The sequence below is a fragment of the Micropterus dolomieu genome, linkage group LG21 (genome assembly GCF_021292245.1).
Source record: "Micropterus dolomieu isolate WLL.071019.BEF.003 ecotype Adirondacks linkage group LG21, ASM2129224v1, whole genome shotgun sequence".
Taxonomy (NCBI): domain Eukaryota; kingdom Metazoa; phylum Chordata; class Actinopteri; order Centrarchiformes; family Centrarchidae; genus Micropterus; species Micropterus dolomieu.
Window position 1 is genome coordinate 16,048,222 of NC_060170.1, and position 14,244 is coordinate 16,062,465.

The 14,244-nt window shown below is 38.6% G+C and overlaps 1 protein-coding gene across 1 annotated transcript in view; it reads left to right on the forward strand.

The window, feature by feature from the left end:
• The first annotated feature begins 2,002 nt into the window (after window positions 1-2,002).
• Window positions 2,003-14,244, forward strand: part of letm2 (leucine zipper-EF-hand containing transmembrane protein 2) — a 20,413-nt gene continuing 8,171 nt past the window's right edge. The window contains exons 1-7 of the mRNA XM_046035343.1: window positions 2,003-2,244; window positions 2,919-2,987; window positions 6,927-7,467; window positions 10,385-10,528; window positions 11,840-11,983; window positions 12,469-12,672; window positions 13,494-13,613. Of these exons, the coding sequence (XP_045891299.1) occupies window positions 2,941-2,987; window positions 6,927-7,467; window positions 10,385-10,528; window positions 11,840-11,983; window positions 12,469-12,672; window positions 13,494-13,613 (1,200 nt within the window). The 5' untranslated portion in view covers window positions 2,003-2,244; window positions 2,919-2,940. The remainder of the gene's footprint in view (window positions 2,245-2,918; window positions 2,988-6,926; window positions 7,468-10,384; window positions 10,529-11,839; window positions 11,984-12,468; window positions 12,673-13,493; window positions 13,614-14,244) is intronic.

Below are 14,244 nucleotides of genomic sequence, written 5' to 3' on the forward strand. Positions count from 1 at the left end.
TAAAAATAAATAAATCTAAACTTTTTTTTTTTTTAATTGTGTCATTATTACTGAACGCATGGTATAATAGTATGCAGTTTTAACAGTATTAAATAATTGTTTTTTATTAATACCCCCTCCCCCCGGACGCACCACTATGCAGATGCTGTGGATACGTTGGTTTGCACCAGGGTCTCTGATTGGCTTTTAGACGCCTCCTCGCCTGATCTGTAGCAGAGAGCAGGGGGAAAAAAAGAAAAGAGCTCTCACTCTGTCTCGATTTCCTGGTACCACAATGTTGTAGTCCATAGTCTTTTTTGTGTGCACTACAAAGCTCTTTAGGATAATGTTAATAAAACGTATTTGTAGTATAGCTGAAAATTTGACCGTGAAAGATTATTTTTGTTACCTTCTTGAACTCAAGGCCCACGTACTGGCTTTTTCTGCGGCTTTCAATCCGTTTACAATATATTTTCAGGCTCTAGTTTTACAACCTTTTTTCATGGATGTGTATGTTAAAAAGTATTTTAAAACGAGAGGGTAAAGTGTGAACTGCATTTATTATTTATTTATTTAAATGGGACAGTGCACATTTATGAACATATTGATGTAAATATGCCAGATTTAGCCAGTGGGCTAATTTTCATCTGTAGTCCCCGGTCAGTCAATACAAAACAGACAACACACAGCAGAAACAATAACATAAATAGTACTCTACACCACAACATACAAAACACTCACTATGTTACGGTATGCATTTCTACGGCAATACTCCACACTGCAAAAGACTTAAAACCGACTACAACAAAGTATTTTGCAAGTGATACACCAGTGGCAAAGAATTACCAACTTAACTCAGAAGAAAAAAAGTGGTCTTCTTGCCCATGATGAATACAGCTTCCAGATTTACTGCATTTACATCCCGGTTTCGTGCACCAATTTGACACTGGCTTGCAAAATGTTCTACTCTCTTCACCAGCCATTTGTTTTCTGTAGCTCACATTATTATACTGGGCAGTTTGTACGAGCTTGTGTGCTGGGAGCAATGAAGGGTTATGTACGGGTGATCAAAAGAGGACATTTAGTATGTAAACCAAAATGAGTTGAGAGTGGTTGAAAGATGCACAGAGGTGAGACTGGTGTGAATTTAATATATTTTACATATTGGTGGTTATCACTATACATGGTCCCAGAGCTGAAGAGTAATTGCATGTCTACATGATGACTCGCTATCTTTAAAATCTAAAATAATAAACACTACTAAAAGTACTAACTATAATTAGGTCTGCAACTGACAATTACTTTCAACATCGATTAATCTGTCAGTCATTTTCACGATTAATCGAAATAGGAGAATTTGGACATTTCTATGTATTTTCAATTTAAATATCAGAATCACTCAGTACTTGAAGTTGATTCTGCTGTAAGTAAATTCAATAATTTTGCCTTAAGAGAAGGATAATTATGAACATACTAATTCAAAATGTTTCAGAGTTAAACCTAATCATTACTTTTGTTGTTGTACAAGTTTATTAAATAGGATACATCCCTCGAGATGAACCATCTGTTTTTTTGAGGAGGGGCTAATATATAATACAGTACAAAAACAAGAAACAAACCAAAGACATTACAATTATAGACACAAACAAAACAACAATCAACAATTTAAGAAACACACTACAACTAAGACAAATACAGACACAACAAAAAGATAAGTCCTTAGGTGAATACAACAACTTGATAGCCTCAAAAAGGCCGTGAACAAATACTTGCCCAGCAAAAACATAATAGAGAATAAAGAATATTGAATATCCGGTGAATTGTAAACTATATCTATCATAAAAATATATTCTAAAATAAATTTTTTATAGACTGAATTAAAATTTAAATTAAATTTAAGACGCTCTGAGGCAAAATAACAGTAGGAAAGTGGGACGGCTTTTTTAACTAAGAGTAAATCGTCTTCACAGGACACAGACGATCTTCGGTCGCTACGCACAAGACTCACGCCTGTTACGCTGTGACCCCTCAGTGCAGCTGTCTGCACACAGAGAGAGTCGACGGTCTGCTGCTGAAACACGACGCATTGAGACACGATTTTAAAGTATAAACCCACCGTAAATGGTGGTTTATCACCACCTCGGCCGTCACTCTCGTTTAGCTCTATCGATTGTTGTGGATGGATTACATTGTTGTCGTCTCACCGAGAAGCCTTACAACGCTCAGTCAGCAGCGGCAGCCATCGCTCCGTCATTGACGCTGGAGGTTAGTGGGCTTCCATTTCACCAGCTAGCTTTAGCAACAGCAAGCTAACCGGCCAGGCTAGCGGAGGGAGTTTGCTAGCATGAGGCTAATGTGAACGTAACGTACTCAGGAGTAGTAACATTACGATAGTTTTGAAGACATTTGGGATGTGTAATATAGGCGTTACTTAGTTAAATTAGCTAAGGTTAGTGGGAAATGACCAAAGTTTTGTAGATTTTCTCAGTTTAGCAGTGAGTGAACTTTTTAGCAGAAAATGCATTAACTTAACCCAATGTAATGTGTGAGTTAATCTTTTTATTTAAGATACACTCACGTAAGATCTTATTATTGGTCGATTTTAATGGTAAATTAAGTCGTTAATGGACCAGGTTGACGGTGGTATCTGTCAGATAACTAGCGGCTGTTGAGCTTTGTTGCTGCTGTGTTGTTACATAATATTGAGCTAGCATGCTGTCTGGTGTCCTCAAGCTGATGTTAGCTATGTCATAAACAGTTGGCTAACTTTCAAAGCAAACTTCTGTCAGTTTGCCAGGAGACCTCTGTGTGATCGGGACAGATGTTCGTGTTCTACTTTTTGTATTTTTCCAGTCAGCCTGTTGCTGCACCTTGTGCGTAAACTGTAATCTGACACCGGTATGCTCTCTCTCTCCCTCTCTCCGTGTGTGCTTCAACAGAAAATTGTGATCTTTTCCTACAATGGCAGTCTTTAGTCATCAGGTGCTCCTTGCAGTCACAAGATCAAGGTAAGTACGGCTAAAGCACCTACACTTCTGCAAGTGAGTGAAACAAAGCAACTCTTGCAATGCAAAGCAGGCCGTCACCCTGTAACCAGTTCTCTTCACAAAGTCAGTGACTGTAGTTGCAAGCTCTTGAGTTCAGTCTCTGCTGTGATGGAGAGCCAAAAGCACAGGCTGTCTCTGTTTACATAGTGTATGCTGCAGTGAAGCTTATTCATGCATCCCATGATTCAAGTCAAGACACAAGAGGTACACCCACACAGCTACTGTGAGTTCTACTGATGATGCAAAATTAAACGGGGCTACTAGAGTAGAACACACTGAAATTAACAGGCAGCTGTGCTTCATGGTGGCATCTCAAATTCCAGGTTTGTCCTCAGGTTCACTACCCTGGTTTCTTAATGCGACCCCACAGTTTGTTACACAAATTAACTCAGTTGTACATTAGGGTTGGGTAACATGGTGATAAAAACTATGGGAAGATCTATCTATCATATATATATATATATATATATATATATATATATATATATATATATATATATATATATATATATATATATATATATCTCTGGTTATTTTGTCTGGTAGTAAACATGTATGTAAACAATGTAGGAATTAATTGGCTTTGAGAATGTTTCATGGGGACGGAAATACAGTCAACACACACAATGTGTTTCATTTTTAACAGGTATAGAGGGAGGTGGATTTAATACAGTTATAATGTATGTCAGTCATAGAAATCGGTACATCAAGCAACCCCCAACTGTGTTCATGACAGTGGGGAGTAGGGGAAGAGAAATTACATGATCACTGGAGACACAGATCAGGTGTATTATGATGCCAGGTCTGTGTTGTTGCCTACTGTGTCTGAAGATGTTCTTAAAACAATAAATAATGCTGCTCAAGAACAGATGAATGGAGAGGCTTGAGAGGTTAATGGGTGGAGTGATGATTCACCAAAATATTTAAGAGTGGTAAGGAATGCAAATGAGTTTCTCAAATGTTTATCCAGCATGACTGTATTAGCCATAGGACGCCATAATTAGTTTCTAAACAGCTTTTGTTTATTAAGTAACCTTTTTGTGCGAGCACACTGAGGGAGGCACACCCACTCTTTCTTAAATTTTATTAATATCGTATATAGGTGCTCAACTACAAATATTTTGATTGCCAAGTACTTTGTGACAAATAACAGAACAATATACACAGCTCCGTTGCTTCTATCAAATAAAAACAGTGAAGAATAGAAATGAATTTTCCTGAGAAATCTGCTTCCCTGACCTGCACTGCTGCTACATCTCTGTGGCAATCTCACCTGTTGTTCTGCCCTAGCTGGCTCTCCCACCGCAGCATATTGGCTGCTGTTCTCCTCCTCATTAGCTACAGCTATCCCTTCCCTAGCCTCTCTCTGCCTGGAAATATTCAAAGCAAATTCATTGGATAGTTAATTACACCAGTTGGGCTATTTAGCTTTTCCACCTTTTCTAGGTACTCAGTTTTGCTAATATCTCTGGTTCAGACTGCCTGCGCCGCTCAGGATGATCCCTTTTGAGTCAGTAAAAATATTTAGTTATACCTCTTGATTAAGAGAGCAAACATTCAGTAATCAGAAAAGACTGTTTACACATACAAGGAATTCTGATTCAGAATCAGAGTTAAAGAATTACCGTTGGCCACTTACACGAACAGTCGATATTGACTAGCGTACAACGTGCTAACCTTAACAACCCAGTGCCGAGTGTGCGCTGAGAGGAGGGGCTATTCACACACAGGTCCGATCTCAATGTGTTTGTTGAGAGAGTTTGAGAGCAGGGCAGGAGGGACTGAGTGAATCAATGCGCTGTGTGCAGCTCATTGACAAAATAAAAAACTTGATCCACTTTAAATAGAAACAAAATTCAATATGTGGCGGATATTGTGGTGGGCTGCCAAAAATAAATCAATGCATGGGAGTCACTGTATCTGAGGTTGACTCTCTAACCATAACCCTGAATGTGTTGCCAACATGTGTCCTTTTCCTTACAAATTAAGTGTAATTTCCACAATGTTAGCGGAGGTATGGCCATCATTTTTTTTTTTTTTTTTTTAAATATATATTTTGATTTTTATGAAGCTTCTTTAATTAAAAAATATTTGGAAAAACTATTTTCTGGTAATTTTGATTGAGAATGTTCATTCTCCAAATAAAGATCCGAAATCATCTGAATGTCTTTTTCTATAATTTGAAACCTGCTGTACCAGACGGGGGTAAATGCCTACTCAGCTAGTTAATCATTAAAGCAACACAGAGGAACAGGTTACACAAGTAGATGTGGTAGTTTTGCTTATAGCTGCCTGACATGCGGACAGTGAGGAGCCTGTTTGATAGACGACCATAGTTGTGCTTCTTTGTGATTGGTTGATGAGTAAACGGCGGCCTACAAGGACCAAACAAAGGCTTGTTTAAACAATACATTTAGATGTGTTATTGAGTTACTTCTGTGAGGGGTGTAGTGTTGAAACGATAAGTCAAGAACAATTTTAGATCAGTGCTTTTAAGCCATTAATCAAGGATTTGCTGCTTTTCTGTATTGTATATCTTTGTAAAACAATACCAGCAATGTAAAGGTTTTGGGTTTTAAAACTTGGGATGGGCATTTTTCACTATTTTTAGATGTTTTATAGACTAGCGTAAGTAGCGATTAAACTATAAAAATAATCAGATTAACTGATAATATAAATAATTGTTAGTTGCTTCTTTATAGTGGTTACTTTTAAATATTCCTAAAATATTCATACTACATCAGCATTTGGTGGTGTAGATTGTGTGCAGTGATGCTGCAACCAATATGTATTTTTATTATTTAATCTGGCATCTTATTTTTTTTTAATCATTATTTATATAATTGATGATAAATACATTCAAGCTATCAGGACTGTAATTAACAATTAGGTTCATTATTGATTAATCTACTTATTATTAATTTTTATTATTTTATTTAATCAGTCAATCTTTTGGATTATAAAAAGAGTTTTAAGTATTTATGCCAAAAAAAAAAAGTAAAACATTAATCGAATATCAAAATAGTTGGCTATTAGTTTTTTTATCAGTGACTAATCACCTAATTGTCGCAGCTCCAGGGCCTGTAGAGATGTCCATGAGAAGCCATAACCAGAAATTTTTTACTGGCCTGGTGTGGCTACACGTTTAAACACATAAACCCAGGTCTCAATTAGATGCCTGGTCTGGTTATTATAGAAGTTCTTTGGATGTATAAAAGCTCTTGAAGCCCTTCGGGTCGCCTGCTTGAGCTAGTTCAGCTCCTTAGGTCCCACATACACACACAAATGTCAATATGGACACGATACACATCGTAAGATCAGTTAGATTCTCCACAATTCAGTCGTTCAGTTCATGTTACGGAAACCATGAGCATCAAAGTATAATTAATTCAGAATTACCGGCATTATTTAACAAGACGCACTGTAAAGAAGTGGTGGTGTCATAAAGTCTGAATATGTGTAAATCCTTGATTATTGATATTTCTTTAGTCCGTAAGGGTTCACCGATTTTAAAGAAAACCTTTTTTCATAAAAATTGATCCAAGTTTAAATAACTACGGTAATCTTCAGCTTTCATCCTTTCTAGAGTAAGCTACCAGTATTTTGATACGGGGCTATCTGTGCTTGATGTGCTGTCAACTAAATTAAATTCACTATGCTTTATTGGCATGAATGTTTAGGATCAACAATATTGCCAAAGTAGAAAGTCACACACAAAGAATCAGGTCATTGTTTCTCTGAGCTAGGATGTTTGACAGTATCAATTAACTGATTAATTGTTGATCACTTAATCAGTTCAGCAAATACACATTTGAGCAGTATCATATACGTTCTTTACTTTTTCTAACATTCCCTTGCACAGTGTAACAACTAACCAGTTTTTCTTGTCTCTGTCAACAGGGGATCGTATTTGTTATCCAAGAGGCACAGCTGCTCCTCCTTGTCTTCCAAAGCCTTTTTCCACATAGACCCTCCAGGCCACGGCTCGTCCTTATTGACACTTAAGCACTCCCGCTACGGCTACTCCCACTGTTACAGAGGCCTCAGCCGTGGACACAACTCCGCCCTGCTCGCCCGCTCTCTACACAGCTCAGGTGTTTGGCACCAAGACATAAAGCAGGAGGACACTAAGGCCTCACCCGCAGCCGCACAGGATGCTTCTCCAGCGGCAAAAAATGACTCTGTGACCACTTCATCCCAGCCCCAACCCCCATCAACTCCCACTCCGACGCCCACATCCACAACCGCCACCACAGCAGCCGCCGTCCCTCCGGTGCAGGAGAGGGCGGTCTTGAAAAAATCTGTGTATCAGAGGATTGTGGATGAGTTGAAGCATTACTACAATGGCTTCCGATTACTCGGCATCGACATCAAGATTGCAGGCAGGATGGTGTGGAGGCTGCTACATGGACAGCTGCTCACACGCCGAGAGAGGAGACGGGTAAGTGAAGCAAAATGGGATGTGGACTGAGCTTAAAAAAAAATCAAAGAACACATTAAAAACATATTTCCCAAAGATGGTTTTTGCCTTTTAGGTAGTTCTCATCATGCTGATGTATGTTCAAGTGCTTGTTTTTCTGATAACTTTGGTTTTAATTTACTCTTTGATACTATAAAAAGGGGGTTTCATGTCATGATTAACAGCTGAACCCTGGTCGTAATTGACCACATAACTTTTTAAATATGCAGACAAAGAACTTTTCTGCTCCTTTCCTAAAACACAACTCATCACAAATGAAGATTTTTCTAAAACGTGTTGCTCTAAAATCAGCATATATTGAGCATGAAATGTCTTTTCTCTTCAGTGAAACCATTAAAGCTATCGTTTTTAATAGTAATTGACCTGAAAGTGTAACTGTGCACATAAAATTTTTTATCCCCAGAGCCAAGCTGCTAACATGGATAAAGCAGCAGCATGTCTGTCTGGCTCCTTTACAGTCGTGTTGTTTGTTTGTCATTACAAAACATTGCACTCTAGAAGTAGTCATCCCCCCCCACTCCTTCTGGGTCGTTATCAGGAAGCCAGCAAGGCATATTTTATGACTTTAGGGTTTCTTTGAATGTTTCACACATTAACATGTCAATAAGGAATGTGTACTGTGTGAGGAGCAGCAGGTATGCAGCTGTGTGGGATGCGTGCCCACCTGCAGACTAGTTTTCTTTCAGAAGGGAGCAAAAAAAAGAAAATAAATGAAGGAGATGTGAGGCTGTACTATTAAAACTCCTTATAATCCTGAAACAGGTTACATTTAATCTGTGGCACTAAATAAATTAAACTGTGAAACACATTCGGTTTAAATCATTTTACACTAATAGACTATTTGATATTGCACAGGGATATTTAGAGTTCAGCTGTAGTTTGAGCCTCATGCAGTGCTAATATGTGACACTGAATAATTATTACTATTCCAGTTTTCTCTCTGATGTCCCCGGTTGCTCTGCCTCGCCTCTGTGATTCACAGTTTCCTGATGGACAGATGGCTTTGCTTGTTGCTGAAGTTAGTTAACAGCTAGCTGCTGTTATTAGCTCAGTTAGCTGTGCAACCACTGGTCAGATTGGCTCTGCCAGTACTGGGAGCTCATGTACCGCGGGAGTGTTAGTGTTTACTTTACACTGTATAAAGGTGTTTACTTACTCAAGCACTGGAGGTTTTCAGGACAGGGGCGGGGGGACCTGACGGGGAGTGATGGAGGGAAGCAGCGCCTGAATGGGAGCCGGTGTTATGTCGATTTATGCTATGCTACTTATTGAGATGTGCTACTTGGCGGTAGCATTTTTCGACAAGGTAGCATATATCGTCAGAACACCGTGTTCACTCACTGATAACTGGAACCTGGAGTCTGCATGATGGGGTGGGTGGGCGTAACGTTAACACACACTCTGCTTTACTAGCAAATGTAAACACCAATCAATACCTGCGACACATCCCTCCCTACCTTTTGGTTTTTACAGAAACACGTAACATACCATGGACTGTGTATATAAAAAAAAAATATATATATATATATATATATATATATGAAGGCAAATATCGCTGCGTTTTCTGTTTCATGGAAATTTTCTGCTTAAAGTAATCCCTCTGAGTAATCCCCATTTTTACAAAATGTACCTGTAATCTGATTACGTTTTTATTTTTGGTACTGTAACGGAATACAGTTACTTTTTTTGTATACTGATTACGTAATGGTGTTACATGTCATCCGTTAAACCCCAACCCTGCTAGTCACTGTTACTGTGTTGTGCTCCTGACCCCGATCTGAAAAGAGCAGCACTTCAGAGGCCTGATGCCCCTGAAAATGCCGCTGTCATGCATCCAAAATCCAAAATGCATGTGACTTTATTAAAGCTAGACCACAGCTGGATTTTTTTAAGGCCAGTTTCAATATTTGAGTCTAAAAATTTTGATAGCAATATCGGACAATATTTAATGTGTTACATGAACACACAGGGCTGGGCAATAAAACAATAATAATTATCATTAACAATATAACAAATGTTCAGGAATTCGACAATAAATGTTTGATTTAATTCATTTGAATCACGAACAAAATAGCACTTAATATTTCTATTAAGATATTTCTTTTGTTGAGGAAAAGAGACTGAAAAAACATTTACTGATCATATTTATTTGATAAATCTTACAATTGTTTTGATTGATCTACCTCTGATTTATGAAGTGATCCACGGTTTGGCATCAAGTTAATTTAACCATACAGTTATCCATCGGTTTTCAGGAGCAAAAATCAGCCATTTAACTTGAGAGAAAGAATTTGACATTTATCTTGATAATTATCAGTATCAAATGGTATGAAATCTTTTTATCTTTAACATTTTTGGCCATGTCGCCTGGTCACTCCCAGCTGACATGTCATTTATTGAAAATGTTTTTTATTTCTTTATCTTTTGAATTCCACTGTTCACTTGCTCACAGAAAACATAAAAATGTTAATACCTTGTGGAATTAGCTATGCTGAGAGCTTCTTGCTTTTATATTATGAGCTCTTCTCCCTGAACGTATTTATGCAAATATCAGAAAACATTGAAAGATAAACGGAGACAAGACACTGGTGGATAATTTAAAAAGCACATTCTGTTACTGTCGCACTGACTGATCGATGTACACAGATTGCAATATGTGTATGCATCCTCGGTGACCCAAGTTGTGCACATGCCATGGTAAAACTATATTTGGGCTATTTTAGAAGAGGACTGGCAGAGCTTGAGTGCATGTGTAATAGATCTTACAGGGAAAAACACCTCCAATGACTTGGGCACTGACAGCGGGGCTATGGTGAATACTGGCCCGTGTTACGTCCACATTTTGTGACATCAGCGTTGTTTTCCTTTTTGTTTGTAGCTGATGAGGACTTGTGCCGATCTGTTCCGTCTGGTGCCCTTCATGGTGTTTGTCATCGTTCCTTTCATGGAGTTCCTTCTTCCGGTCTTCCTCAAACTCTTCCCAGAGATGTTGCCCTCCACCTTCGAGACAGAGTCGAAGAAGGCATGTATTATGTACACACACACACACACACACACACACACACACACACACACACACACACACACACACACACACACACACACACACAGCCGCCCAAATGACCTCATGACTGGTGTTAGAGCCATCTTTGAAGTTGTTTACCTTCTGTGTTTATTTTTATGTAATACACTTTTTGTGCACTGTGAGCACATTTACATATACTGAGACTGTATTTATACAGAAAGGGTCATGCAGTCAGGTGTGTTTCATACCAGGTGAAGCATACAGTTTTTGAGGAACCCTTTGTAAACATCTTTAATCAATAAATGGAGAAGCAAAGGTAAGTGTCTAGACACTACAATTGGAGTGTGCGTTATAGAGCTGGTGCCTGCGGCGCACACATCATTTGAGGTCGCTAACACTGCTGCACCTCAGTGACTAATTGCCACGACACAACTGGTTTCATTATGGTTATATAACTCCTCAGATTTGGCTGTGGCTGTTGCACTAAGACCTTCTGGTCATGCAGGCAGCTGACTTTATCTAATCCAGGCAATTTACTTTGGGAGTTGTAGCACAATATACACCACATGCTCTACAAACCTGTAAAGAGTTTTATAAAGCTTATTATCCAAGAATTTTTAATATACCATTAACATGACATTCCTTTTGTTCTCTGATGTTCCCTGGTTGTTCGGCAGCACGTTTGAGTGATTCACAGATATGCTCTCGTGCTCTTGGACAGCACAGAGGTGTCTGAAAATATGGCTCAACATAGGAAGTGATAGTAGATTTCAGTACAGTGTCAAATCCTGGGTGGGAGATACCAGAGAGAAGTGTAAAATGTATGTATTGTGATTTAACATTGTCCTTATATGTGGTCCTTTTTTAAATTTTTTTTTATTAAGTTGTTAGAATTTTTAAGGCTTTTACGATTGTTTGGCCAAATTTATTTATTTGTCTCCCTGATGGCTAATACCTTTTTTTGAAAAGTAAAAATCACCAGCCCCTCAGCTTTTTATGATTTGCCTTTCAAAGAAACACAAAGGAAAGGACCGAACAGACTACATTATAAATCACATTTCTACTTTTAGATTATTCATTATCTGCAACTGTCTCAAATTGTTTAAAGACCCCAGTTTTTGTACCTGACCTCCGAGCCAATGACTACATCTTCTAAAAGTATTTAATTTAACTCTGTAATATTGAACTATATAGAACTTGAATACAATCAACACAGTGTGATTACTGTATATTAATTTATCGAACTGTTGCCATATTTGAGGCATATTTCTTTAACCGACCTGTATCCCCTCCCTCTACTTCATGCAGGAGGAGAAGCAGAAGAAGGGTCTGGCAGCTAAGCTGGAGCTGGCCAAGTTTCTCCAAGAGACCATCGCTGAGATGGCTCGAAGGAATAAAGCAAAAGCTCAGACAGATGACGAGACGCAGCGCTTCTCCACATATGTCCAGCAGGTAGCATTAACATCGTGTGTGTCCCAACAGTCTGTGGAAGCCCATGCACACATTTTACACAGCAACATCCATTTTATTAATGCTGTACTGTTTCCGCTGTACTGTTATTAAGATCTGAATGTTCCCAAATCAGCGTTTAAAAAGTGATAAGACTTGGTAAACAAACTGAACCGTAGTTGTTTATTGTCATGATTGTAATTAGGAAACTAAGATGTCTAGAGGACTTTCCAGAATTAAAACAAAACTGCATTTGTGAGGGGGGAAAAAGTTTTGAGAGCCGTGGAGTAGAGTGTTAAATGTGGCAGTTCTGAGAGTAGTATTAATAAAAAGTAGTTACAATTGATTGTGAGTGCAATGTCCAAGTAAGGCTTGTGATTTTTATTAATTATAACAAATAATAATCTGCAGGTCTGAAACTACTAATACAGCCGGTCTGGACTCGGATAATATTTGCTCAGCATGGTTTCTTTGTGTGTCCTTGTCAGGTTCGGGGCACCGGTGAGCAGCCCACCACGAAGGACATCGTCCGGTTTTCGAAGCTGTTTGAGGACGAGCTGACGCTAGAGCACCTGGAGCGCCCCCAGCTGGTGGCTCTGTGTAAGCTGCTGGAGCTGCAGCCCATCGGCACAAACAACTTGCTGCGTTTTCAGCTGATGATGCAACTCAGGACCATCAAGTCAGACGATGAGGTGAGCTGGTAGTTTTGTGGTCGAGGGACTGTAGACATGATTTTAATGTCATGAGAGGAAGAAACAGACAAAGGTTATGAAACCAGGAAGGGACATGCTAGCAGTTTAGCATGTTTTAGCCCATTTCTGCAAATATACTTTACTGCTGCCAACTATTCTCCCACAAGTTTTTATGTCCTGTCTGTCAGGCAGACTTTAGATGTCCATTCATACTATTGAGTTAAGTAATCCATCAAAGTAAAATATACTTTATCCTTTTTTTTTGCTGCCTTATTGCAGCAATAATAATAATCTTTATAGAGCACTTTTCAAAACCATGTTACAAAGTGCTTTCACAACAGCAAAGACAATGAAATGCAAATTAAATTTTAAAAGAAAATAAATAAATAAAATCAACCAAAATCAGAAAAGGCTCTCCTATAAAAGTACGTTTTTAAGAAGGGATTTTTAAGAGTTCATAGACTCAGCCGCCCTGATTGTCTAGGCAAGGACAGTCCTGTAATGTTCCTTACCACATTAAAATAATGTGACATCAATCTGAACGCACTAAAAGTTTACTGTGACAATTCTGCAAATCTAATTTTATATCGTAGTGAAATGAACAGAAAGCAGTGCTTCTCTGAAACAGCCACAATCTAAAAAGGCAGTTGTTGTAATAATAAAAATATTAGTGTGTACATTATGTTGTGTACATTAGTACCCACAATGGAAAGGTGTCATTGTGATTAAACTGATTACATATTGAATGAAATACAGATGTGTAGTTATTCTTGTCTCTCTTGACGTGTAGTTTCTTGACTTCCCTCTCTGTTTCTTCACAGATGATTGCAGCAGAGGGTGTGCCAGCCATGAGTGTGTCAGAATTACAGGCAGCGTGTCGTAGTCGAGGGATGCGGTCTCTGGGTCTCACCACAGACCAGCTACGTGTGCAGCTGCAGCAGGTGAGCAGCTGAGTGTTGGTAGATAGACACTAAATCCTGGTTTCACAAATGTAGGATTTCCCAGATTAACATCTCCCAATGCTGAATATTTTACACAGATATAACTATGAATTTGAATTATACACATTTTGTGCAGTTGACAGATTGAAATGAAACAAGTAACGAGCAGATTTTCTTTTCTTCTGTTTATCAGATACAGTGGGGGAAAAAAGTATTTGACCCCTTGCTGATTTTGCAGGTTTGCCCACTTACAAAGAATGCAACAATCTACAATTTTAATCATATGTACATTCTAACAGTGAAAGACAGAATCCAAAAGAAAATTCCAGAAAATCACATCATATGAATTTATAAAAATTGATAACCATCTGATGAGGAAAAACAAGTATTTGACCCCTTACCAAACAGCAAGTATTCTGGCTCCTACAAGCCAGTTAGTCTTTCTTTAAGACACAGCCCCAATCCCAACAAATTATCTACATCAAATACACCTGCCTCACCTCGTTACCTGTATAAAAGACACCTGTCAACACCCAAACAACCAGCATCCAACATCACCACCATGGGCAAGACCAAAGAGCTTTCTACGGACATCAGGGACAAGATTGTTGATCTGCACAAGGCTGGGATG